The 26885-nt window shown below is 56.6% G+C and overlaps 1 protein-coding gene across 2 annotated transcripts in view; it reads left to right on the top strand.

The window, feature by feature from the left end:
- PLCG1 (phospholipase C gamma 1) overlaps nucleotides 1-26885 on the top strand; it is a 49516-nt gene continuing 22631 nt past the window's right edge. For both annotated transcript variants that reach the window (XM_082491015.1, XM_082491016.1), the window contains exons 1-4: nucleotides 1-263; nucleotides 23338-23490; nucleotides 24642-24735; nucleotides 25295-25342. In XM_082491015.1, the coding sequence (XP_082347141.1) occupies nucleotides 62-263; nucleotides 23338-23490; nucleotides 24642-24735; nucleotides 25295-25342 (497 nt within the window). In that variant the 5' untranslated portion in view covers nucleotides 1-61. The remainder of the gene's footprint in view (nucleotides 264-23337; nucleotides 23491-24641; nucleotides 24736-25294; nucleotides 25343-26885) is intronic.

Here is a 26885-nt window from a genome sequence, read left to right on the forward strand (position 1 = left end):
CGGCGCTGAGCGCGGCGGCGGCGCTCCGGGCGCTCCCGCTCCTCTTTGTTTGGCGGCGCTGATGGCGGCCGGGCCGGGCAGCGGCCCCGGGGCACCCAGCGAAGCGGAGGTCGCCCACCTCTGTCGCAACCTGGAAGTAGGCACCGTCATGACCCTTTTTTACTCCAAAAAGTCGCAGCGACCCGAACGGAAAACTTTCCAGGTGAAGCTGGAAACGCGGCAGGTCACCTGGAGCCGCGGTTCCGAGAAGATCGAGGGAGCCGGTGAGTGCGGGAGGGCCGGGAAGGGCCGGGAAAACCGGGCGGGAAGGGGAGGAGAAGGGCTCCGGGTCCCTCGGGGCGATGGGTGCGGGGCGGCCCCGGCCGGAGCCGTCCCGGGGAGCGGGGCGTTGAGGCCGGGTGGGGAGGAGGAAGGGGGGAGGGGGGGGAAATAAACCCCAATAAAAAAGAAAAACAAACGAAACGCCAACCTTTCCGTGCCCGGCATCTCCCCGCGGAGCAGCTCGGGCTGGCGGGGAAGGTGCCCGGTGTCCCTGGCCGGGGCCGGCTGCGGCTGCGGCGGGGGATGCGCGGGCGGGTACCGCCATGGCCGCCCCCGGCGCCGCCTCCCGACTTTCCGCATCACTCTTCGGCATCGAACTTCCCCTGGGATAAACTAGGTGCTTTTTTTTTTTTTGTATTTTTTTTTTTTTCCCGGGTGCTGCCTTGGCTAACAGCACCTAAAAGCCGTAAGGAGCCTCCAAAGGAGGTAGGAGCCCTTTTGGGGTCGCATCTCGGAGCAACAGATAAGATGACACGGAAAGAGCGAACAGCGGGGGGGGGGGAAAGGCAAAACCAACACCAAAATATTGTAACGTAATTCTGCGCATCTGCCCCAGGCTGGTGGCAGGGGCTCCGGTGGAGCACGCCGAGCCTCGGGCCGGGTCCCGCTCTGTGCCGCCGTGGGTGCAGCTCGGGGCAGAGCAGCTTCGGGTTCCCGCGCGTGGTGCGGCGCTCCAGCAGGAGGAGGGCAGGGGAAAAGATGCGTAAGAAATGTGAGCGTCAAACCACAAAGATGGGTGGGAAGGGGGAGAGAGCAGGGAGGCCCCGCACCGGGAAACTTTTAACCTCGGCGTTGGTTTCCTAGGTTACCGCTGTTTCTCTTAAATTACCTTTCCCGCCCCCACGCGCACCAGCGCGGGGACAGTGTGTCTGTCCGATGCTGGAGGCGAGGAAGAGGGGACGCGCACGAAGGCGATGTGACGTAAGTCCTGGCGCTGGCCTTGGCGCAGCAGCCTTCCCCACGCTGAGGGATGCCCCTGGGGCGCAGCGAGGCCGTGGAGGGGTTGTTGTCTCTCCTGGCGAGCGCTGCTGGCCCAGGGTGGAAAGGTTGGATGCTCTTAGTGTTGCCAGGGGGCTCAGGCAGACAAAGGAGGTGGAGATGGTGGTCACGTCTCTGTGGCAGGACCACAAAATGCTGGTGTTTCCAGTTTGGGGCTTTGGTTTGGCTTAAGACCCTTGGAGTCCTCTGGCTTCTGCCCAGAGGCGTCTCCAGGCAGATCTGGAGGGAGCCTTGGGCTCCGTTAGCATCACCGGGACGTGAAGCTCCCCCATACCTATCGCAGAGCGGCCTCTAGGAGCTTTGAGGCAGCGGGAGAGGGAGGAGAGTGCAGCACTGGGTTTAAGTTGTTCTTAAACTAAGGCAAAGCACCCATTTGTTTTGCTAGTGAGGTACTGGTTTCTGGCAGTGTCTACAGACCATGTGGGTCTGTGGCCCATGGTGGGTCAGAGGTCCCCACCGATGTCTACATGGGCGATTGTTCCTGCGGGCAGACCTGAGCACGTGCTGCAGTCCTCGTAAGGCTGAGACCTGAACTTCAGGGAAATTTAGAGAACTTTAACTTCTGTACCAAAGCTGTGGTGGTAACAATGATGATAATGTCGTGGCTGTGAGGACTTCTTGCGCTGTGCAGGCAGCCAAGAGCAGATCGGTAAAAGCAGAGAGTGTGTCCCAGGGACCGAGATGATCAAATTAAAAAAATAACAAAATCCACAGGTTTCTAGTGAAAGAAAAGCAAGAGCTGGGGAACACGGGACAGCCAGTTCCCTTGTGTGATTTTAAGCATCTCGCTGGAAAATTACTTGGGGCTCCTCTGCTGTCTGCAGGCAAGCTGGCCAGCTGGTGGCCACGGGCTCGGGGTTCACTGGCATGTGCCTCCCAATGCATGTTAATGTTCCCGCAGTGCGGGCAACTCTCCCGAGAGGCAAGATGGGCCATGCTGGAGAGGGAGGACGTTAGCCTAAAATGCTGCCATATCTTCAGCCCCATCTCTCTGATGCCGGATGCTTTTCCCCATGGCCTCCTCTCTGCGCCCGAGCATCTCAGCCTGTCCTCAGTCCCCTCCTCTCGTGTCACCCAGCGCCCTGAGCAGCACCCATCCGCTCACCCCTCTTCCTTCGCAGGGCTGAGAAGTAAAGCTTTGCTTTAACACTTCCTGGACAGAAGTGTGGGAGCTCCAGGTGGAAATATCAGCTTGTGTACACAAATAATGACTGTGTATCTAGGTAGGCGAGGCAAAGCCACGCGATCAATGGCCGGCAATACGAGGTTGTTGGCCAACTTCCCTATTTTTATCTGGATGCGCTTTCTGGGCAGCAAAAGGATGCCTGGGAAAACCCCAGTGCCATGACAGCTCCACTTCACGTGGCAAATACGCTGATGTATTCCCCGCCTGCCTCATCTTCCCCTTGAAGACCAGCCTTTACTGGCACAGCGTTCACATGGCCATGGTGGGAACCAGGGGGGGAAGCGAACCGGAGTCAAGCTAATTACTTTCAGTATGGGGTGGTTTTAACCATGAGCAAATGACTGACCCAGTTCTTCCCATGAAGACAGGCCATGGCGGCATAGGGAGGCGGAGGTTGGGGCTGGCAGGAAGATTGGGGTTTGCTTTTCGTGGCAGTACTGGTTTGGCCCTAACTTTCAATATGAGTGAGGCCATGAGCAGAGGAGAGCAGCCAGCTGTGAGGAGATGAGACGGTCCTTCACTTGGAACGGCATCTCCACCGGTCGTTGTCTGGGGGTCTACAGGTGAAAGACTGCTGTGTTCATGGGTCGGTAGTGAATGTTCTTGTGTTTCTTGAGATATGGAGACCAGTCCCAGACTCGAGGAATGTCTGTGCTGATGGTCATGTCTTGGAGAGGTATCTATCTCCATGAACACACCAGCATGGAGGATCGGTGCTCCTTTCTCTGCACCTGCTGGGTTTTGCAGAAACGAGATGTGTATTTGTCCCAAGGAGGGGTGGGCAGTGCTGGGGGCTTTCTGGTGCACACTGACCTGGAGTTTACAGGGGAGCAGAGCAGGAGCAGGCTTCAGGTCACCCCACCGCTGGAGAGGAGCATGCCTGGAGGAAGGTCCATGGAAACCCTCATCCCCTGTGCCTTGATGATGCCTCAGCAGCGGTGCGCTGTCAGTCTGGCAGCTTCCCCCTGACCAAACGGGTTTGTGGCTGCCAGCCCTGCTGGCCACGCTGCTTGTGCTTGGAGGTGATGGGACATCTTTTATTTCAAGTTACTCACCGAAGCGAGCGGGATCTGAGCTGGCCTCTGGAAGGAGCTTTTGGCACGTAAGGACAGAGCACTTAGCGTCGAACAGCATCTCTTAACAGCGGTGAGACTGGACTGGAGGGATGCCGACCGGGGAGTAGCTTGTGTTTGATGGGTTGGGTGGTGTCACCGCGTGTGCTAGAGAGGTACAGGCAACCAGCCAGCCTTGTTGGCCACCATCAAACTGCCCAGCCTTGCCTTCCTCCTGCCCGCGAGCCCGGAGGTGTTGGGGTCGTGGTACATTGGTGCCAGGAGGAGGGGGGAGCCCTTGCTGGTGTGACAGCCCTCTTCATCGTCCCCTCGCTTTGACCCTTGTGTGAGCGTTGCATAGAGTGACCCTGTGTGTTAATTGTCCGCGTGTGTCCCCCACGCCTCCCTGCCGTGAGCAGCTCTGGCTCGGCAGCGGGCAGAGCAGGGGCTCCAGCCAGCCGGGCTCCCCGATGAAGAACCTCTGCTCTTGGAAAGGGCCCATCTCCTGCTCTTCGTTAAGCTCTTCGGCTCGCGGCAGAGCGCCCTGGCTCTGAGCGGGATCAGCTGGGGAACGGGGAGGAGGGGGCAAACTTGGCTGGGCGGGAAGCCCTTCGCTTTGAAAAGCAGTCCCCTCCTTCTCCTGGACTTTATCAAAACTGAAACTGCAAAATGCAATCCCGGTTTGGGGGGGAAAAAAAAAAAAAGAAGTGTTTTTTTTCAATTAATATTTGTTTTTATCCGAAAGGGTTTCAGCCAGCTCTAATTACCAATGCATTGCTTTCTTGCTAATCAACTCTGCAGAGGGCCTGGCTGTTACGATGGGAAGAGCTGTAATAATTTTCTATTCTTTTTGTTAATCACCCAAAGCGAAGTAGAGCTAATCCCTCGAGTCAGTTGTCTTTTATGCTTTGCTTTTTTTTTTTTTAAACTTCCTGTGTTACGTAATTCTTTTTTTAATATAAAAGGGTCTCGCATTCATAACTTCACATGCTGGGGGGTTATAGGCCAGCTTCTAATTGATCTGTTTGCCTTGAAACACGTCAGAAAATTCAGAGAGTTTGCTCAGAGAGCGAGCTGAAAATTTGGAGCAGATGTTTGTTTTATAGGGGAGAGAGAGGGGGAGAAAAGAAAAAAAAAAAAAAAAAAAAAAAAAGAAAAGAAAACCACCTCGAAAAAACCCTGATTGTGTTCTTGCTTTCAGTGAAATGAGCTCAGTCCCGTGGAGGTGGAGAAAAGCTGTCGCCTGCGTAAAAGAAAAGGCAGGGACTGTGAAATAGTAATACAAAGTGCCTCTGAAGGGTGGCTCGTACTCACCTCATCCTTTCCCACTACCTGCTTCTTTCGTTAGTCCACCAAGGCACAGCATTTTATTTTATTTTATTTTATTTTATTGAGGCCATCTGACTAAGCTTGAGGGGCTTGGAGCTCTTGAGAAGCAAGCAAGCCAGAAACGGCTTTCAAGGATAAACAAACTTCCAAGTTGGATCCTCTTGGGGTGCAGGACGGCTCCTGCCCCAGCGGGTCCCCCTCCGGCTCCATCCCCCCGGGGCTGCGGGACACGGCCCCTCGGGGCGGGCAGGGGCTGGGAGGAGGGGGGCTCCTCGCTCCCGAGGTGCCTCGGGCTGGGTGGTGCAGAAATCGCTGGCGTGGGAAGGTGACAGCACGGCTTGTGACCGTTGCAATGGTTAGAGCTTCCCCTGCTGAAGCTCTGCTGTGGGAGTTTCTCAAGTGATGGTTTTTTTTGTGTGTCGTTACCAGTCCCCTTCCTGCTTACTGGGATATCTGTGTTAAACTGGGGGAAGTGAATGAGCTCTACTCTCCCCTCCAAACTGAAACAGCCTCTTTCCGTCGCTTTGCATCCCTTTGTCATCTCCTTTCTCTTCTCGGTAGCATCTTCCAGGAGGAACAGGTTAGAAGACCCCTCCTCACGCAGCAGTAAGGCACATCACATATTACCTCCTCCCTTGGCATCTCAAAAGCTTCTCGGCGGCCTAGAGAGCAGCCAGAGCTCAGCGGGCTGGAGACCTGTGCTCCGCTGTGGTGCCCGCACCCGTGTTGTCCGTCTGTCTGGTTCCTTCGTTTGCCCGTCAGCCACGTGGAAGCTATTGGCTTATGGTTTTTAAGCCCATTAATTAAATTGTGCCAGAGAGGTTTTGCGTAGTGTCGGACCGATTACTTCTCACCTACGCTGAGGGGCTGAGTGCTCCGTGTTTTTTGGGGCAGAAGCGATGTGGCTTGGCTTTCGCCCTGCCTGCGGGCAGCCGTGTTGGCTGGACACCACGTATGGCGAGAGGAGCGTCTGAGTCAGCTGGATCTGAACATCTGGCTTTGCGGAGGAGCACCTCGCATGCTCGGCGCCGTCACCTCCCATCTCCGGGGGCGGTTTTGTCGTGGGATTTCGTACGGGACTTTTGACGTGCCTCAGCTCCGAGCTGAGCCAGCAGTCGCCCGACCCAATCTGTGACCTTTTTACTGCTCTTTGTTTAAGCTGCCTCGCCGGCGCAGCGGGGGCAGTCGTTCTTATCGGCGCAGCGTTTGCTCGGCTCCGTTATCTAATCACAGTGGTGCGCGCTGCGAACGTCCCGAAGACGTGCCGGCTGTTAGCAGTGCCCATCGCCTGTCCCTGCGCGAGCAGGAGTGTGACCTTCTGCATATCTCGCAGATTGCAGAGGGAGGAGAAGAGGCTTGCCTGCGGTCGCAGCAGGAGTCTGGGGGAGGGCCGAGGCTAAAGTCCTCGTGCCCGAGCAGCGCTAAGGTCCCTGTCCCCAAGCGTTGCGTGTGGCAGAGCAGGCTTGACCACCGAGTTGCCCCAGGGGTGCAGCCTTCGTTGAATTTTTGTGACCCTGGGAACTCGAGCACTGCTCTTTGGCTGGGACCTTCCCCTCCAGGCAGCGCTGGGACTGTTGTGTCCCCTGGGGAGTGACCCAAGTGACACCGCTGCACCGTGCTGGGCAGTCGGGCTGGGATGTAGAACTCGCCAGCGCTTGGGATGGAGCAGGAGCTCTGTGAGTACAAGCGCTCGGTTGGGACCGCCTTATAATTTAGACTACATCACATAAACTTCTGCCTGTGTCCTGCCCTGAGCAGCTGCAGCAGCTCAGCCTGTCCATGGTAACTTCTGAAGCTGCTGGAAGTGAAGATTTTGTGTCCACCTCCTCTGTCTCTGCCAAAGCGGGATCCTGCTGGCGTCGGTGTTGCAAACGGTTTGTGCTGAGCACCTCATCCAGGCCGCCCGTGAGACTTCTTCCAGCTCAGCCCGCCGTCGAGCGTGGCCACGGCCAGTCCTGCGTGGCTGTAGAGATGCAGCAGGACCACACCATTGGTGCACCATACTTCGTTAGATGGATGAAGGGGCCAACTGCAACAGTCTCTGCTTAATGGCAGGTCAGCCAAAAGCTGGGCGGGTGGTTTGGGGTCAAAGGTGTGTGACAGTGCTTCTCAGAGCCGGGTAGCCTGGCTGGGGCTGCAGCGAGCCCCATGTGCTGCGTCCCCGTTCCTGAACTGTTGCAGGTTCGGTGGGACCTGGTGTGAAGCACACGATGAAGGAGGGGCGCGGGGAGTCTCGGAAGAGCTTGCAGCATGTGGTGAGGAGGTGCAGGGCTTCAGTCACAAAAACCCCATGCAGCTCTGAGTTTAAACCATGGGCTGAACCATGTTATACAATAAAAGGAAGTATCTAAGTCAGTGGAGACTTTTTTTTCTTCTCTACTGTGCTCTGAGGTTTAAGGGCAGTAGAATTCAGAAATTGGTGGGGCTTAAATTTGGAAGTCCTTCCGATGCTTTTGAAAAGTTACCCCCCACATCCTCCCTTCTTCCCCGTGGCCAACAAGCTTAGAGAGCAGACGGTGGAAGATGATGCTGAAATAGAGCAACTGGAAGGATCTCTATCTAGGGAAGGGTAAAGGAAGGTTTGTGTGTTAAACAGATACCAAATAACTTTCTCCGTACAGCTGCAGGTATCCGACAGCCAGGGATGCTCACGGAAACATGTGACTGTCCCAGCAAACACCTACCTGTGAGGTTTGTTGGCTCACTTGGTTGCGGTGTTTGCTACCGCTGGCTCTCTCCTGCCAGTACCGCCTGCGAGATCGCTTTAATATCTGGCACATCCTCTGCGCAGTGACTGTATCCTGCCGTGCGTGGGGGTGGGTGGGTGATCTCATGGCTTTTCCTCCGCTCCGACGTCCCTGCTCATCTGTTCCGTCGAGCGGGGTTTCTCTGCCGGGGGTGTTGCATCAAGCAGCGGCGGGAGGGTGCCTCCTGGACCGGGAGAGCCCTCAGGAGGGGGACACGGTGACAATGGGACATAGTGACAAGGGCCACTCCCAAAGAGACTGCAGTGCTGGAGAAAGCTTTCCTTTGAAACGGTTTTAATCTTTAAGTTTTGAGGATTTTAAAGTTGTACGAAGAGCTGGTTTTCATGGAAAATACCACTTTTCTTTTTTTTTTCCGAGCTTTTGGATATTGATTCAAATGAGAAACTTCCTCATTTCTGAGAATTTTCTGCCTTTCTGAAGATGCCCCGGCACGTGGAGCTGCAGGCAGGGCTGTCTGCTTCTGCCCAAGGGCTGTGCCGGGCTCGTCCCTCCTGTCCCAGCTCTCCTTGTCTCTGGGCGCCTTGCTGCCTCTTGATATATCCCCGTCACATATCGAACACCTTGATGTGTCAGACAGCGGGAGGACACGTGATCATCTTCGTGTGGAGCACCCAAAAAGCAACAGGCCAAGGGCTGGTGTCTCTAGCAGAAGCTGGCAGCTCAAAATCTGTAGAAACCAGCAGAGCTTTACAAAGCTGACAGCCCATACTCCGAAGTCTCTGTGATTTTCAGATTGGCTTTCAGCTCCGTCTCTGCTGCCTGTGTGGTCTGGTGGCTCTTCAGCCCGATTTGGAGCGGGGGCCCCCGAGTTGAGCTGGCTGGAGAGCTGTGGAAAGCCTTCCAGAGTCGGGAGCGGACATCTCCCTTGCTTTTTCCTCTGCAGCTCCTACCTTACCTTCTGTTTGCAAAAACTTGTGGTTCTGAGGTTTCAGTCAATCATCTCTTCTCGTGCTGGCCGCACAGTTCCCCGACGCCGGGCTGACTGTGCGCCCGCAGGAAGACCCCTGCTGTCGTTTTAAAGATTGTCCCAGCAAAGGTTGAGGTCCAGCACGTGAGCTTCCACCAACGGGGTGCTTTGCTGAGCTGACTTTGTCCTCAGGCCTTGAGGACAAAATGGCTAGTTGCCATGGCAGAAGGGGCAGGACGGTGCCTTACGGGTTGGTTTTCTTCCCAACCTATTACAAACGCATTTTTTATCTTTTTTTTTTTTTTCTTCTTTTTTTGGAATGCAACTTTTTTTTTTTTTTTTTCTGGTTTGACACACAAAATCATCACACCCGGAGCTGTGCTGCCACGCGTTTGCAGCTCGGCCTCTCCGCTTGCCCCAGCCTTTACCCATACGGGGCTGTGGGGGGGAATGCTGCCTTCCCCCGGACGTGGTGGCTGCCGCCTTCCCGCCCGTGGCCCTTGGGGCCGGCTGTCCTCGGGGACTGAGGTTGCCTCAGGTTGCCTTTTCCCTCTAGCTTCAAGACCCGTCACCCAGGAGCGGGATACACAGTCACCGCGCTGCCACCCATCCCGCTGTGCTGCTGGGGTGGTGGCACCTGGAGGGACGGGCGCAAGAGGCCCCTGCGAGAGCGCTGCGCTCTCGGCAGCACGTAGCGATGCTGTGGCTGCTCTGCTGCCTCCTGACAGCGTGAGCTGCTCCGAGGCGGCAGTGGCGGCGGTGTCCTGCTCTCCATCGCTGCTGGAGCTCCCCGACTCCCTCTGCGGTGTGCCGTGCTCATCTCCTCCTGCGCTTGCGCTGGGCAAAACCCCATCCTGCTCCATTTGAGCATCTCTCTGTGCTAGGGCCAGACCGGCCGGGGTTGGAAAGCGTTGTCCTCGAGAGGGGGTGTCAAGGAAGGCTGTGGCGGCAGGCGGTGCCCCGCGGGGACGATGGGTAGAGCAGCTGCTTGAGAGTCTCTTTCCTGTTTACTTGCTCCCAGAAGTGCCGGTGATGTGGTGGTTAAAGGACATCCCTCCTGCCTGTGCCGGTGCGTCCTTCATCCCTCCTCCTCCCCCCCTTCTCTTGGGGGGTGTCTCCACACGTGCGGTCCCCAGCCCGTAAGCCGGGTCAGATAACTGGGGTGGCTGCAGGTGGGAGCTCGGCCGTGCTGGAAGCGCGGGATGTCCAAGAGGACTTTAACCCCCTTGGCACCCTGCCCTGTAAATCTGCACCCCGTAAGTCTGCTTTCCAGCTGGCAGAGAGGTGGGGTGGGGGCTGGCTCGGGGTGTTTGCTGAGCGTTCAGGCGCTGCCTGGCATGGTCCTTCTCGGGGCAAGCGAAGGGCAAGGCTCCTGTGCTCCTGGGCTGCATCAGAGCAGAAGCAGAGCGCCTGCTGCCTCCTCTCTCCGAGCTGCAGAGCTCCGGTTCCTCTGCCAGCGCCTGTCCCACAGGCGTCACTCATCCACCTCTGGTTCCTCTGGCCAGGATCCGAGGGTACTTCGGATACCCCCTCTCCTTCAAGCCTGCAGTCCTTGTCCTGCTAACGTTTGCCAGCTCACAGCCCCCCTCAACTTCGGAGGACCAAAAAGCTGTCCCAGGTCCCCAAGCAGACCTTGAGTGGTGCTGCACTCCCCACACTTGCTGGGCAGTGGGGAGTGGGCTCTGCTGGGACACAACTCGGCTCTATGTCCCAGCAAAGCAGCAGAAATTGTTTTATTCCCCCTCAATGTCTCATCTATCGCTTAATGCCTTGTGTCAGCCTCTTCTCAAGGTCAGCAGCTCAGGCTCTGGGGCATGCCGCGAAAAGGCCTAGAGATGAGGGCATGGAATTTTGGAGCATTGGCGCGTCAGGTTTGGTATGAACCATGGAGCAGGTCGGTGTGCAAGCAGGAGCAGGTCTCTAGTTCTGAGGACCAGATAAATCCCAGGTGACGTCATTAAGAAAAAAGCAAACCCAAGTGGTAGAGGAGCCTGAGGTAGAGGAAGGTATGAAGATCTTCACCAAGAGCTCCTGCTTTTCCCATGCAAACGGAAGATAATGTCTCCTGCTAGGGCAGAGTGTGACTTAGGTAGTATCTGCTCAGTGCCTGGAGATCTTCAGTTGGATGGTGCTGTAAGGAGATGCCGTTGACTGGTTGCCAACTATACTCTTGCCTTGGCAATGGAAGGTGAAGCCAGCACTGTCAGTGGTCTGATCATGGTTAGTGCAGATAGAGGAAAAACTGGTCAAAAGGGAAGAGGAGATGCATTGTTTCCATTTTTAACCACTTTGGGACAGAGCAAGTTTGATTTCACCAGCAGCTGCCCTGGTAACTCTGCCTCTTTCTCTGGTTCACGGTGTGGTGGGTGGAAGGGACTCGCATGGAGAGTCCAGGAGGAGGAGGTGACACAAGGCGGTGCCTCGGCTACTCCCTGCGTTATCGGTGGAGGTGGGACAGCCCTCTGGGGCCTCTGCCGCAGATAATGGCACGCAGAGAGATCTAGGGAAGGGCACACATCTGGAAATCACATCTGTGCTTTAGTGAATACTCGGTCCTTGCTCTCTCAAAACAGCTCTTGAGTTGAGCATGGTGGGGGAAGTGGTCTGGCCGTTGTGGTGACCGCAAGTGGCTCAGCAGATGAGATCTTTATCCTATTTGTCTCTGCCCAACTTTACCCTAACACTGGAGAGTTCAAGCCCTGGCAGGGACAGGAGCGAGCCATCTTCCTGCTGCCCACTGAGTGTCCTGGCCAGCAGTCGTCTTTGCTGTTAAATCGCTGTCGCAGAAACTTGATTGCGTCGACTGGTGGGTTGGATGAAAACTGAGTCACGGCATCTGAACATCACTGGCATTTGCTGCCAGTGTGACAAATCTTTTCTGTCCTTCAGTTTTCACTCCTCACCTTTGCGTCCTGTCCTGGGAACAGCGTGGTCGCTCCTGCCTCCGTTTGCTTTGTGGTAGGGCACGAAAAAGTCAAAATGGCACCTGCGTTGGGTGCAAAAATCCCCTAAGGGCTCCAAGGAGAGCTTGCTGCTGTTGGCCACCCAGGTCCTCAGATCCACCTCTGCCAGGGCTTCCTCGTTGGCCCTGCCAAGCTCCCGGCTGTCAGGCTGCGCGTTGTGCCTTTGGCTGCCTCGTGCACTCAGGAACCACTGGACTGTCATGTCTGCCCTTCTTTCCTTCTTGTTTTTTTGCCAGTCTGCTTGGTCCCATCCCCTTCCCCTCCCAGGCAGCGCTGGCAGTGGGCAGGAGTCCTCCAGCTGGCCAAGGGTCTGGGGACATCAGCGACCCTGTAAGCTCAAGGAGAGGGATGCGGGGATGCTGCACAGAAGTGCTCCCTGTTGGGCACTTTGATGGGGGACACTTGTGCAGGGAGCAGTTTTCTTGAGTATCTCACCCCCTTCCATGCCGAGATGCAGCGCTGTGTCGGGTGCCCCCATTGATCCATCCCTGCCCTCTGCGGCACCTCTCAGATCTCCTTACCACTGCGCATCCTCCCGGGAGGGAGGGAGAGCGGGAGAGGCAGGCTGGAGGAGATCCTCAGCTTCCCCCATCCTCCCACCGTTTTATTGTGCTCCTGTAAGGTCATTACAGTTCTCGCCCAGGCAGGGCTGAGGGGGATGGAGCCCTCAATGCCACGCAGGAAAAAGGTCACCTTGGGGGTGGCTTATGGAACCATCCCTAGACAGATCGTCTGTCCAGAAGCACCAGCGCCGAGCTTCCCCTTTCCATTTGAGTCAGTGGAAGCTTGTGCTTCTCAAACAGAGCCGGCTGATGACTGAAGGGTGGCTCTGCAGGCTGCCACCGGCCTTATTTCATCTGGGGAAGGGACACGAACTTCTTCAGAGCAGCGTCTGTGCAAGCGAAAACCTGGGCTTACCCTACCTGGAGTAGCTCTGCCTCTATCTGGGATGGAAACGTGCTCCCGTGTCCTGCATGGTGAAGGTGCAACAAGTCCTGTGCTCTCGTGGGTGCCAGCCTTGTGCGTGGGAGTGGATACAACCGGCAGCCCTGGATGCGCAGCACGATCCAGAAATCCCGGTGCAAAACCCCATGACTTCACGCAGACAAAATTTCCATGGAGGACAAGAGGGAGCCCCGGAGCATCCCAGGAGGGGGATTGCTGTGGCCCTCACCTCGTGTTTGCCATCTAGCTGCCTCTCTCCTTGAGCCCCCCACCGCTGCCCTCGCAGGGCTGTGCCGGAGGGACAGGGTTGCTGGTGTCCAGCGAAGGGGGGTTTGTGCTTCCCAGCGCTGAGCCGGGTGAATTCTGCACCATGAACTGTGACTCTGCTTTCATGCTTTGTAGACTGTTCGTGTTGCTCGGGATTCACCCCTCCTCATCATGGCTGTCCTAAAACTGGGTGCCTGCACCCTTGCTGTAGACAGATAAGATAACCTCTAAAAGAGACCCCAAACTGTGGAGGGTTGGAGGGTGAGATCTGGAGGGATCTATCTCCTCATCTGGAGATACCAAATCAAATGGGCTCGCCCTGTTCTTCGCTCTTTACACGCTGCTCCCTGCTGGCCACCGCAAAGATGAGGTATGGGCCAGATGTGCCCAGTAGTCGTGGGAGAGGTGTGTCTCCTAAGAAGTTTCTTCCCACCTAATGTGTATGCTTGTGTAGGGTTGGACTGAAGTGCCCGTCCCTCCTCGGGCTGCGAAGGGAGCCCCGGTGACCAGCTTGCATGGGATGTTCGGTTTCCAGTGACGTGGGAGAAAGCTTGGGGGGAGCCTGGGAGAGCCAGTGGGAGCACAGCATCCCATATGAGAAGTTCATCTGCTCGGGGAGGAGAGCCTGGCTGTGGGACTGGGCCAACGCTGGCTTTTCGCATCCAGCAAAGCCCCCCGTGTGCCGAGCAAACACCCCTGCCAAAGGCCCTGCTGGCAGCGGAACAGCCCGAGGGGAGGGAGCAGAGCCGGTCCCCCTGGGGGGTGTGGAGGTGCTCCTTGTCATAACCCTGCTAATTGACTGCTGGCTGTTAGAATAGAATTGTCTAGGTTGGAATTAGCCGGTGGAGTTAGCCGGTGTTAGGGCAGGACGCACTGGGGGATGTCTCCTACCCCCGTTTCTCCCAAGCCTCTCTCCGTGCCGGAGAGGTGCTGGCTGGAGGTGCCCGGAGGCAGGGCTGCTCGGGGCCGGGGGGCTCCCGGTGCTTCTTCAGGGGCTTGGGCTGTGACGGCAACAAGGGATCAGCGTCCCACCTCTGCTCCTTTGCTTTATTTGCTGTTGCGGTTTCTTGCCTGGCTTTGGGATGGACACACCGGTGGGGTGTTTGTAGCAGGAGCTCTGGGCTACACGCTCCCCCGGTGATGCACTGTCCCCGTCCCCACGGCTCCAGGGGTGCATCCGAGGGGGCTGTGCAGCGGAGGACTGGGGCGGGGGGGGGGGGAGCTGGAATGCTTTGCCCAAGGTCACGCAGCCCACCAGAGGCAGAGATGGGTCCAACACCACCTCCTCAGCTGTGCTGAGGCCAAGCAGTGGTGATGGTCGCGGTGGCAGCGCGGGCAGGGAGGTGGCTCAGGCCAGGTGGGTCCGATCGTGAAGTTGGCCCTGGGAAGGCTGCGACCAGCAGAGTGGAAACCACCAGCCTTTACGTCCCCAGTCGGTGCTGGGCTGTGGGCAGAGGCTGTGAGATAGCAGCATCCTGCTTCGCTCGCTCGGGGGAGCGGCTTTGGTTTCTTTAACTCGTGTTTTCTCGCAGCTGAGAGTAAGTGGGAGAGATGCGCTGACGATACAGGATAGGCAGCTGCCAGCCCACAGCTACCTCTGCTTCTAAGCACTGGGAGGATGTTCATGAGCTCTTGAAGGCCACCTGCATGAGGCTAAAGCTGGTGGAGCAGCAAGGTCCGTGTCAGCCTGGGGAGAAGCCCACAGTGCCCAGCGGGAGCAGGGCGATGCTTGGGCAGGACCTTTGCCTCCCTGTTCCAGCCCGGAACGTGGGGGTGTGGGATGGAGGAGGGAAGGGTGGTTCCTCGCATCCTCTCCTCCGACCGCAGAGCGATGCAGCTGCGTGGCATCTCCTAATCTCCCTGCGCATCTCCTCTAGTTTCCTCTGCAGTTGATAAGGATTTTGGGGAGGGAACAGGGGAGGGAGGAACTGGAGCTCAGAAGCCGCAGGACACGTGGCCCAGGGGCGCAGCGGCAGCCGGAGGCGCGGGCAGGAAACACCGGTGCCCGCAGAGCAGCCGGCACGTCCCTGCGTGCCCCGCGTGGGCTGCGCGCTGCCCCGGCAGAGGTGCCGGCTCCCAGGGCGGCATTTAAGCTCTCTGCCAAACCCTCCTGCTCCGCGCTGATTGACGGAGATGGTTGAGAGGTGAGCCAGGATCCGAGTCGGGACCCAGGCTAGTCCCAGTCATCCTGGCTAATTGGGAGCTCCCTGTCGCCCTATCTCCAGCCCACTGAGCTATTTTTGTTCCCAGCATCTTCTCTCCCAAGGTGCTCTCGGCGTGGATGTTGTTGCTTCTGGGGTAGAGCTAATGTGACAGTCGCTTCATGGCAAAAGCTCAGAGCAAAAATCGCTGTTTGCTGACGCGGGTAGCGGGGGAGATGGAGCAACTCGCCGGAGCAACCTGGGACACGACTGAGCCGAGGCTGGAGGGGAGTGCAGCTTTACCCGCGTCTCCTCCTGAGGCAGAAGTACCTGCACCTTGCAGCAACAAGAGCGGTGGGACCCAATGGCCCCCTGAGTACCAGGGTGGCTGTGTTCCTCCCTGGGATGGTAGTGGGGGCGAGAGAGCTTTTTAGGGTGGTTTTGGTGCCTCGCTAAAAGGGCAGCGTGGCCATTTTTCGTTCACAGAGGTTGAGGAATTCGCTGGGGCGCAGGGCGCTGCTGGTTTGGCATTTACGTTGGCCTCCACGGATGCCTCAGCCATGCCTCCTGCCCTCTGAAAAAGTAGTAAGGTCAAATTAGAAGCCTCGGCTGGTTCCTTGTTGTCCTGTCCGGATAAGCCATCTGTTAATGGCACGGGATTGTCCTTCGGAAACCCGATAGCTGATGCAGAGCAACGCTGCCGGCAGACACGGCAGCGAGGGCGGCCGGGAGGAGGGTGCAGTAACCCCATCGCTGCGGCTCTGTGCGGAGACGTTTAATTCACCATTACACTGTCTGCCTTCGTCTTGTCGATTAAGGGGAGCGTGTGGGGTTGAGAGGCTGAGCTATCATCACTCTGGAAACCTACACTAATGAGAGGCGCATGGCTCTTCCCTCGGAAATGTTTCTAATAGGTTGGGGTTACTGCTTTGCTTCTTGCGGAGGCGATTGTGCAGGACCCCGATTTTGCCTTTGTTGCGGGTGCAAATGTGCATTTGGTAAAACCACCTTAATTTTTGCAACGTAGCCAAATTCAAACTCGGAGAGTTACTGCCTGCCCGATTCCTCCGACATCCCCGGTGGACGCGGCGATGGGTCCGTGCGGGGACAAAAATCTGGGCTTGCCCGGAGCTTTGCGGGTGAGAGGGACTTGATAAATAGCGAAGGGCAGGCGACGGGGCTCCAGACTGGGAGGTGCTGAAGGCTCTGGCCCCCGTCCAGCAGAGCACTTAGTGCACGCTCACCCGTTCCCCTGAAATCACTGGGGATTTTTGGTTGGGTTTGTTTTTTTTTTTTTTTTTTTTTCCCCTTTCTGCTGAGCGGTGTTTGGTTGCAGTCAGCAAAGCCGAAGGGTTGAGCGGGTGCGGAGCAGCCCTGGGCTGGGCCAGGGTCGCTCAGCGGGTGATAAACCATCTGGTGACCCCCGGCATGAGAAGGTTGGCTGTGGTCCTCCTCCAGAGTCCTGCAGCTCTTGATGTCTAGTGCTGGCCTGAATACCCATTTCAGGGGGTTTCCATTGAAATATTAAGAGGGACACAGCACTACTTTATTTTCCATGCTGTTGTGTAATAGATTTTTCTTCTTTTTACCCGCATGCACATGAGAAAAGTGTCTTTTTTTCTCCTTTCTCCCTTGGCGGCCTTTCCCTGGGGGCCTGACCACCCAGCACCTCTTCCAGTGGTGGGAAGCCCCTAGGGATGACCACAGGGTTGTGCTTAGTGGGATCCACAATGTTAAATAGCAGGATTTTTTTTTTTTTTTAAACTCTTTTTCTTTGCCAAAGTGAGTAGCCTGGAGGCTTTTCTGCTGCCCCAGGGCAGGATCAGTCCATGTCCGCCAGCTGAGGTCAAGCTGGGCTAGAAAGAACTATGTAGCTGTCACTGCACGGTTTGTCCCCAGGGAGACACAAGGCACCAAGTGATGCTTGTCGAGGGGGTGGGTGTTTTCTAGGCGGCTGTCCCTGATAAAGCCATCCTGGAAGGTAATCTGGGCTAAACTCTCTTTTTGTCAGATTTTTTTTTTTTGTTATTTAATCAATTTTACATCTTGCCCAAAATCCTCTGGAGGTGGAGGTTTTGCAACCCTCGGAGCTCGTTCCAGGGTGTCCTTATCCTCACACGTTACAACACCCTATCCATCAGCAGTTAAACCAGGCTTGGACAAAGTTTTGGTTTTAAATGACTTCAAGGGTGGATCTGGTTTTCATGTAACCAGAGGGTAATTTGGGTTGGTTTTTTTAATTTTTTTATTATTTTCTTAAATGGTGCGGGGAGTGGATCTGGGGTCAGCTTTTTCTTTCTGATGCAACCCGCTCCTGCTGAAGGGAAGGCTCCTTGTCCAGAAATGTTACCAGGTCTTGTTTGTTTGTTTGTTTTGTTTTGTTTAATTGCTGGAGGCAAGTGGAGGGCCTTTCTGCTGGTGGTAGACTGGGGAGAAGTTTGGGAGGCTGTGAAGGACACAAGCTGTTTGCAGGGCTCAGCGTGTAATGTGGAACCACGTGAGGAGCTTAGAGCATCTCCAGCCTGGATGGGCTTTGCTGCCTTCATCCCAGAGCCTCTCCTGGCTGTTGCCTGCATGCCTGCCTGGGAGGGCTGGAGGCTCCAAGCCTTCCGTCTCATCCGCTGCTCGTCTGTCCCTGCTCGCTGCTGGTCGCTGCTCTGAGATCTCAGCCCTGCCAGACCTCAGAGGGGTTTGTATTCCAGCTGAGAGCTTCCCTCTACCTCTGCTATAGCTGTGGCACCACGTTCCTCCTCCTGCCACTGTCTGCACGGGATGAAGACCAGTTTCTACCTTCTGCAGTGAGTGCTGCCTTCCACAGCTTGCGCTGGGAGAGGGTGGCCTGGGGAGGAGGAGATGCGACTCGCCTTGGTGACAGGGTGCTTATGTTTGAAGGGTTCATCCTGGATTACCTGCCACTTGTTCCTCTGCCTGGGCACGCGTATGACCTGTGGTGCTGAAACCCCACCAGGATTCATTCCTTAGTCTTTGGCCGCATCCCTGGTAGGTCTTTCCCAGCAAGGACCTGAGGTGCGGACCCATTGTGGGACTCATGGGCTGCTGTGGCAGAGCCCACACCACCACTCTCCTGGGGAGTTTGCTGGTGCTGAGGGTGGTGGAGCAGTGGTTAGACGTCATTTCCAGCACGCGCTCTGCTGTTCTCCGTTCATCGCACTGGTGGAGAACCTCTGCTGTGCTTCCAGCTCGCCTCTGCTCATCTGCCCTCTCCTTTCTAATTTCCACTCCCTGCTCAAGGCTGGTTCCCACCTTCCCCTCCCACCCTGCCTGCCTGCCCTGGGGGGTCCGGGCTCCCCCCAACAGCCCTCCCTGTAGGTTTGCAAAGCCGCGGGGCTCTGCCCGAGGAAACGCAGGCGCTGGCGAGCAGATCCAAGCGCGTGGGATCAGCAGCCAGCGGCATTTGCTGCAGCAACCGCGGTGGGAGCCGTCTGGGGGGGCATTACACGCCAGAGGTGGCCCAAGCCCCGGAGGGCAGGAGGCTGCTGCTGGCACTGGGCTTCCTGTTTACCAGCGGGAGGGCGGCTGGGGCGTGCGGGGACGGCCGTGTGCGACCTGGGGCTCTGGCACGCCACGGTGGAAATAGTTACGGGCCAGAGTGTGGGTTGTTGTCTGGAATAGTAATAATAAGGACATGGACCTGCTGGAGCGGGACCAGAGGAGGCCACGGAGATGCTGGGAGGGCTGGAGCCCCTCTGCTGGGAGGACAGGCTGAGAGCTGGGGGGGTTCAGCCTGGAGAAGAGAAGGCTGTGGGGAGACCTTAGAGCCCCTTCCAGTGCCTAAAGGGGCTCCGGGAGACCTGGGGAAGGACTCTGGATCGGGGGGGGGGGGAGTGATAGGATGAGGGGAAACGGTTTTACACTGAAAGAGGGGAGATTTAGAGTAGATATTAGGAAGAAATCCTTGACTGTGAGGGTGGTGAGGCACTGGCCCGGGTTGCCCCAAGAAGCTGTGGCTGCCCCATCCCTGGAGGTGTTCAAGGCCAGGCTGGATGGGGCTTGGAGCAACCTGGGCTGGGGGGAGGTGTCCCTGCCCATGGCGGGGGGTTGGAACTGGATGACCTTTAATGTCCCTTCCAACCCCAACCATTCTATGGTTCCATAATGTGCCTGGCTGTGACGGTGGCGGGGACAGGTGGGAGGATGGAGAGAGTGGTACCCGGATGTGGGAGAGAGGAGTCCCCTCGCCCTCCCCTGGCTCGCACGGAGACGGGGTTTGTCATCTCTGCCCCCGTTGCCGGCAGGCCCACCAGCTGGCCGCGGGCTTACCTGCAGCCTTTCTGCCGGTGGCAAAGCTGAGGTTGAGCCGTGCTCAGCCCCGGCTGCAAAACCCACCCCAAGCAGGGCTTGCACCGCTCAGCTGGCGCCGTGCAAAGCCGGGGTTACCCCCGGCAGCTGACACAAGCAAAAACCAGCGAGAGGAAACCCCAGCGAGACCTGGGCTGTAGCAACACGTCCCCATCTCTCCTCCCCCCATGCACGGTGGGTCCCGTCCCGCGCCGGCGGAGGGGTGCTGGAGGGAAGACCTGGGGTGGGAGGGAGGCAGAGAAGCATCGTTTGGGCGCTTGCTTGGTGGGGATGGTGACATTTGTACTGGCTGTGCTTCCTGCCGAGAGTCACTTCCTTCCATGCTGCGAGGGGGCCAGGAAGGTGCCGGAGACAGTGGGGTTCACGAGGCTCATCTGCTGCTCTGCGGCAAGAAGAGGGCTGCACAAACCAAACCCCAAACCGCCTTCTTTCTCCCCGGCACACGCAGGCATGTTTGGGAGGATGAGAGAGATGAGCAAGCAGCTGCAAGCGTGCGTGGGCTGGAGGTTTTTACCCCGCTCCCTGCGGGTGCGCGGTCCTCGCGGAGGCTGCCCTTCGCCCTAGGAATTCCCTGCGTGCTTCTCTCTCTGATAAGCGCCCGGCTCGCTCCAGGGCTCTCTCCGCTGCCCGGATTTTAGGTATGCAGTTTGTAACAATAGCTCCATCTGACTTACAAACCCGCCGGCGCTCCCTGCAGCGAGCGGTGAGCGCAGGGCATCCTTAGCACGCTGCGGCAGCCTGAAGCGGAGACGGGACACTGGCAGCGTGATGCAAAGGAAGGCCATTAATGTTTTGGCACCTTCCTTCAGTGGTTATTGCCTGGTAACCTACCATGAGCCAGCTGCTAGTTCTTTCCCACTCTGTTGGTCAAGCCCAGAGCCCTTCAAAGTCTAATCCTGTCTTTAGCCCTGCTGCGCGTGTCCTGGATGCAAAGACCTTAACTGTGATACATTTGTTATTTTTTTTTTTTTTTTAAGGGCTAAAATAACGTGCTGTGTCACTAAGGATGTGAGCACATGGGCAGGTTACGGCAGGGCACGCTAGCGTTTGAACTTCCAGCCAGCTCATTTCCAAAGGGTAGGTGATGCCTTAAAAAGTCACACCCTTGCTTATTTTAGGGAGCTTCTCTGTCCTCCCTTTGCAGCCCCATGGAACTGGGTCTTTCTGTGCTCTTGTCCCAAATTGCTGAGCTTTGCGGGGATATTGCAGTGGTCAGTCTGGATACCTCCCACGTCAGGCAGTGCACGGGCTGCCATCATCTCCAGATGTACACCCACGGTGCTGCACGGTGTATCTGGCCAAGAGAGCGTCCCACATTCCTTGGGCAGGGTCCACAACCAGTCTCCCCAAAGTCAAGCCCTGTGTCTGGCTTGCCACGGTGTGTTTGGAGCGAGCATCTTCTCTCACGATGCAGTTTGGTGCTGTCAGCCGTGGCTGCGGGTGATGAGCAGGTCACATTTCTGTCTAGTTTTAAACAGCAGTAAATGGAAATAAAAGGCGAGTCGATCCACAGTGAGTGCAGTAAGTGGAGTTTAATTGGGATGAATTACATGCCAGGTTTGCAGTAATCTCCGTCCCGCGTTGCTCAGAAGCATCATCTGCTTTGGAAACGTGACTCAGAAATGTTGTTATTTGATTCCCCCAAGCATTTAAGAAACTGTTTTTCCAGGAAGCAAAGATTCTTGGGTTTGGTTTTTTTGTGTTTTTTTTTTTGTTGTTGTTGCAGTTGGGTTTTTTTCTCTTTGTTTTATGGCAATGAGAGTCCTTTCCCAGAATTTCCTCTGGGGAGGGAGGCTGCAAGACGTTCCCTTACCAGCATCTCTTCAGCTCCTTCTCCTCGCTTGGCGTTTAACGCTCCGCCACGCTCACAGCTGCCCTTTGCAGAGCAGCACTGCTCCGAGGTTGCTGGTTGGAGTTATCTGCTCCTCTTCTCCATGAGCCACAGCTGAAGCTGCCAGGATGATGTTGTAGCTGTGCCATCGGATTCGCCGCCCACGCGTGTAGCCTGGCAGCTCTGCCTCCTCCCCAGCCCCATGCCCGGATCTGCCCTGCCCATCGCTGCCAGGACCTGCCCGGGTCCGCTCTCGCCGCCCTGGGCTGTCCCTCGTGGTCACACTGCTGCCTTACGTTTGGTCACCTTTGGGTTGGCTCACCGGGGACAGCTGCTGGGATGTGACACCAGCCCTATAGCCTGAGGAGTATCCTCAGGACGATGCTGTCCCCGTGTCGCAGTAGCCCGATGCCAGCCCTGTCCCAGCCATCATCTGCCGGGCACCGTTTGGGGGTTTCCTCTGGCCACGGCTTGGTTGCCTGCAGTGCATCGTGCTCTCTTCAGCCGTTCCCTGGAGGAATTGCCATTAGGGAAGCGTGTGAGGGTAATAAATGCAAGCACAGCTCCCTGGAGGCGCCAGCCCAAGCTCTGGCTGGGGTGACACGCTGTCCAGCCCGGTTACCAGCTTTGTCACCCTGGACCCTGCCGTCTCCCATCTGAGGTGCAACTTTCTGAGCTTTCCTCTGCAATCTGGGCTCACCCCCCACAACAACCCCCTCTGCCACCGACGGCGGTTCAGAGAGAAGCTAGGATTTTTTTAAATAAAGCCCATGGGACTCATTTTACGTGTATGGTACAAAACCGTGAGAGGTGGGAGCCCTGAGCTGTTATCCCACCTCCCTCGGCTCGAGTTCTGACCAGCGCCTTGCATATGCTGAGGGTCTTGATACCAAACCTCCCTGCTGGTGTCTGTAATCCAAATGATCTCCAGAGATGTGGCTGGTTTCGTGTGTTTTCTAGTTTTCTCTCTGGAAGGCGTTTGGCAGTGAGGTGGGGAAGGGGATTCTGCCTGGAAGTATGGGGGGGTCACAGGCAGTCGAATGTGCTCCAGAGCTGTGGCAGATCCACCACAACTGGACCTCCGGAGGCTGGGCTTGGTTGATCCTTGCACTGTGCTTTCTTCTGTTGCCTTCTGAACACCACCCAGAGGTGATAAAGGTTTTGTCCCTCTTTGGGTAGGAAAGGACAGAGTTTTCTTGGTAAAGACGGCGCGTGTGTGAAGGCAGGGACTGCCCCGGGCGTCCTGGTAGCGCTCGGAGGGGCTGTGAGGATGCTAACGGGGCAGAGGGGAGATGCCAGAAATTACAGGCATAATTTAGGGTGAAAGTGGGGAGGGGGGAGGCAGGGGCACCACTGAGTTGCTTAAACCAGGAATCAACTCAAGTTTCGGTATCTAACTTGGATTTGGAGAGGAGTGGATCTTAAAAGTGTGGTGTTTGCAAGATGTGGTAGCTGCAAACGGGATTTCATCCAGCTGCCCTCAGTAGAAAGCTTGCTTTTTTTTTTTTTTTTTAAAAAAAAAAAAAGTTGCTCTCTTGAAAGACAAAAAAAAATACAGTTTGCAGATGTATGTTGGGTGGAGGCAAAGGGAAGCATGAGGTGTGAAGGTGAAGGGGGAAGGAGTTTGCTGTAGTGGTAGCGCTGCCTTCTGCTCATCGTGCCTGGGGACCACCACGGGTGAGACATCCGACCCTTCTTGGGGGGACAGAGGTAAATAGGGGGGTGGTGACTGGGGAGCAGCTGTGCTCGCAGGCTTGTGTGCACGCACAACCACGTACACGTGGCAAGAGAGATGTGCAGGATAAGTGGTGGGATCTGCGTGCTGCTTTGGAAGGTTGAGGAGCGAGCTGGGGCTCTGGAAGGGCTTGTCTAAGGTGAGAGGTGAGGGCAACTTCTCTGGGAGGACCTGGGCGCCTGCGGCTGTGCTGAGGACCGGGCTGGCGGTGCTGTGCTGGAGCTCTGGGTGCAGCTCGTCTCTTCAGCCCACGGCAAGAGAGGAGCGGGAGGCTGCTGTGATGGCTCACTTGTTGCCCGAATGCAGAAAGTCCTCTACCGGGCACCGTCCCCAGTACCTGCCCACTGTCCACGGAGCTGGGGCAGTCGGGCCACCCCTGCTTTCCAGCACAGCCAGGGAAACACGGTTCCCCAGTGCCATAGGCATGCCCGGGTCTGCCATCACGTGATGGGTGGTAATCCAGCTCTTCAGATAACTAAAACTGCTTTATCCTGGCCCTTCCTTCTCATCCATCCTCATGGGAATTTCAAGCTATTCGCTGAACTCTCTTTTTGTTTTCCCTTTCTCTCTTAGTGGATATTCGTGAAATCAAAGAGATTCGTCCAGGCAAAAATTCACGTGACTTTGACCGGTACCAGGAGGATCCATGTTTCCGACCAGACCAGTCTCATTGCTTCGTTGTCCTCTATGGCACAGAATTCAGGCTGAAGACCCTCAGCTTGCAAGGTAAAGCGCTCGTGGCCCCTGGGCTGTGCCAGGGCAGGGTTGGACAGGCACCTCAGCACCCAAACTTTCAATGCATCCTTCCATGCATGAGCTGGAGCCTATCCCTGGGCAGATGCTCTTTTTGCTACACCAAGGGGGTGTCTTCAGAAGAAGGTGACACCGGTTCCCTGAAGGGTACGCATTCAACCCCTAGTTAAGTCAGTTAATTTGCCTGGTAAACCCAAAATTGTGTGAACTGAAGCCCCTAGTTCAAATGTGTGCTTGAAATCAGGTGTAATATCTCAGCTTGGCTTGTTGGTGTTCATCAGCTGCGTCGTGGTAACTGGCCACGTGCACGAAGTGGTAAAATCTCACTCACTTCTGCTTTGCAATTCTGAGTGAGAAATCGTTGCCAGTGGCAAACGGTAACTCACGAAGCCCCGGTACCTCTGGGGTGTTGGTCTCGGCTTTCCTCGACGCCTTGTCTGTTGGTTTAAGCTGGACTTGGACCACCCAGCCTTATGTTTTGCTACTGAAAGACGGGAGGTTTATGCTGTTTATCCTGTTTGGATGGAGGACAGGCTCATAACGACCGGCTGCAGTTCAGCTGATGGACAATATCTTTTTCTGCTAACCGTACGCGCTCTCGTGTCTCGTTTAAACCCACGCAGACGAGCACTGGTGGAGGCAGTCGTGCCGCCTCTTTGACCTCCGTGGCAGCTCTGCCTTCTGGCTGGTGCTGTGGCACACGGGGACAGAGGCAGCGCTGCTGCCCTCAGAAAGCTGTCAGGGAGGTTATGGAGGAGCTGGCACGCGTTCCCAAGGAGGTGCTGGCCTGTCACCCAGCCCAGCCAGGGCATTACTGCTTGGGGACAAAGATAACCCCCAGATCTTGGGAACCAAAGGGAGGAAAGAGAGTGGCGTGCAGGGGTGAGGGGTCCAGCCAGCCACGGGCATCCCACGGGAGGGGAGCAGGAGCATGGCGGGGAGAGGAACAGGAGCGTGGCGGGGAGAGGAGCCGGACAGATCTGCAGGGGAGATCTGGCTTTAGCCAGAAGGGGGACGAAGGAAGGAAGAGGGGATTTAAGATGCTGGGGATAGTCTCAAGAGGTTTGGGTTGGTGATCAGCTTCTGCATCCCCTCCTCCCATTTCTCCTGTGCGCTCTCCACAGCCACTTCTGAGGATGAGGTCAACATGTGGATCAAGGGGCTGAACTGGCTGGTGGCGGACACTCTAAGGGCTGCCACCCCCCTGCAGATTGAAAGGTGAGGAACTTTTCCTTGTCCTGCATTCTTTTCTTTTTTATCTTTTTTTTTTTTTTTTCCCCTTTTCTGTCCTTTTGTGAAAGAAAAAGGTGACCGCAGTGACATCTCATCCCTGCCCTGGTACCCCTGTCTCTGCACTCGCGAGGCTTCACCCCATTGACCCGCTCTGCTGCATCACCTGTGCCCAGAGTTTGATCTCACATGCGTGAAGGAAAAAGGAGCTTTACCACAAAACAGATGTTTTTATGTGTGCCCGACCTGTGCTATCTGTAGCAATTCAGCGTGGAGGCGTGTAGAAGAGAACACCTTTGTTTTTTTCATCTTATCCGTGGGGTCGCTTTCAGACAGAGAGAGTTCTCAAGGGGGGCAGGTCGCCTGCATGAAGACAGGGTGGGCTGCCTCCGGAAGGGGAGCAGAGCCAAGTTCTGTGGTGGGAAGGAGGGCTGCGGGAGCCGATGGCAAGGTGTCGAGCATCTTCCAGAGGCAGCACCAAACCGGACGGGCTTGTTGTTGTGGAGCTGGGGCTAAGTTGTGTGCGGGTTTGTGCCTTTCCGTTCAGGTGGCTCCGGAAGCAGTTCTACTCGTTGGATCGCAACCGGGAAGACAGGTAAGGAGAGAGAAAACGCTCGCTTGCACAGACTTGCACATTCGCAGAAGGGTTTGGGCTGGAAGGGTTTACCTGTGACCCGAAGCCCCAGCCTTTGCTTTCGCTTTTTTCTTGGGTTTTTTAGGTTTTTAATTTTCATTTCCAAGGAACCTTAATTCAAGTCCCAATCCTTCCCTGGCTGATTTTCACTGAATTAAAAAAGTGTCAAAAAATTGTCTGGTTTCCCTGACCTATTTCCCAGCTGTTTAGATAACACCTTAAGACCCCATAGCCGTGAAAGACCTTCACCCCCGGCTGGCATCGCCCGAGGAGGCAGACACCAAAGAGCCAACGAGTGGCTCTGGCCACCCCGTCGGGGCTGAACGGGGTTGTGTGTGTTACTCTCCACCCTGCGTGGTTTATTCTCCTCCTCTGAGGTCCGTGAGGCCACGGGTCATCCCACTGCTTGGCTTCCAGGCTGATGGGCAGCAGCAGGGCCACTGCTTGTGGGGTTCTTGGGTGAACGCTTAGTGATGTCCTAGCGGGTGAAATGTCATGCTTGGACCCGTCACGAGGAGGTAAGGGAGGGGAATTGCATCGTAATCCATCATGGGGAGGTAAAGGGAGGGACGTTTCCCTGCCGAGGAGGCGAGTTCCACCATGCTCTGCTTTCTGCCACCGCTGCTGGAGCCTGCTTTCCCCGGCCCCACGCCGGCTGCCAGTCCCCTCTTCCCGAGGTGCTGTTATTTGCCTCCTTTCAGCCCTGGGACGCGCTTTTCCCCTGTGATGTTAACTGAGCCCATTAACCTTTCAGCATTGATTTCCATGTTGATGCGCTCCCCTGGGGTAGGGGGATTCCTCCGGCCCTGCTCTGCAAAGGGCAGCGCTGGAGACACCGCTCACACATCAGCTCGTGCCCCCGGCTGCGGTGGAGCACCTTGGCCCCATCTGCCCCCGCCGTGTGCCCGGGCGCCCGGGCAGGGCTCACTGCAGAGCACCGGGATGCTCCAGAGCGTCCTCTGCTTGCTCCGTGCTGGTGCCATTGATCTCGCACAGCTACCGATTTCCACGTTTCACCCTGAGCCCCGGAGTCCCCCTCATCCTTGCTGTAAGCTCCTGCCAAGAAACACCCTGCAAACCCGGCTGTCTGCGCCAGGGGCATGCCGCTGGGGAGCTGCGGGTGACTGTGGTCAGATAGGTCGGTCCTGTGGGTTGGCAGGTGAAAATCACTGCTCCGTACTCATCTGGGGAAGCAAACTGGTCCTCTCGTCCCGCTTTGGTCCCCACTGCTGTCCCTGCCTCCCAGCCGCAGCGTGCTGCCCTGTGATGGCCAGGAGAGGCAGACGGCCCCGCCGTCGGGCAGGCAGGGGTTAAATTCAACCTGTATACATTGCGGAGCGGAGCGGGAGTGTGGTGCGTTGGGGAAATCCTGCTGCATTGGACGTTTTCGCCTTTGGAATGATTTATATTGTGGTGTGGCGAGAGCACCGTTGGGTGCACGGGGATTTTGCGGAGGAGGGATAAATCCTCGCAGAGGCAGAAAGGGAAGGAGAAGCGCCTTTAA

Source organism: Vanellus vanellus, assembly GCF_965231255.1.
Source record: "Vanellus vanellus genome assembly, chromosome: 15".
Classification (NCBI taxonomy): Eukaryota; Metazoa; Chordata; class Aves; order Charadriiformes; family Charadriidae; genus Vanellus; species Vanellus vanellus.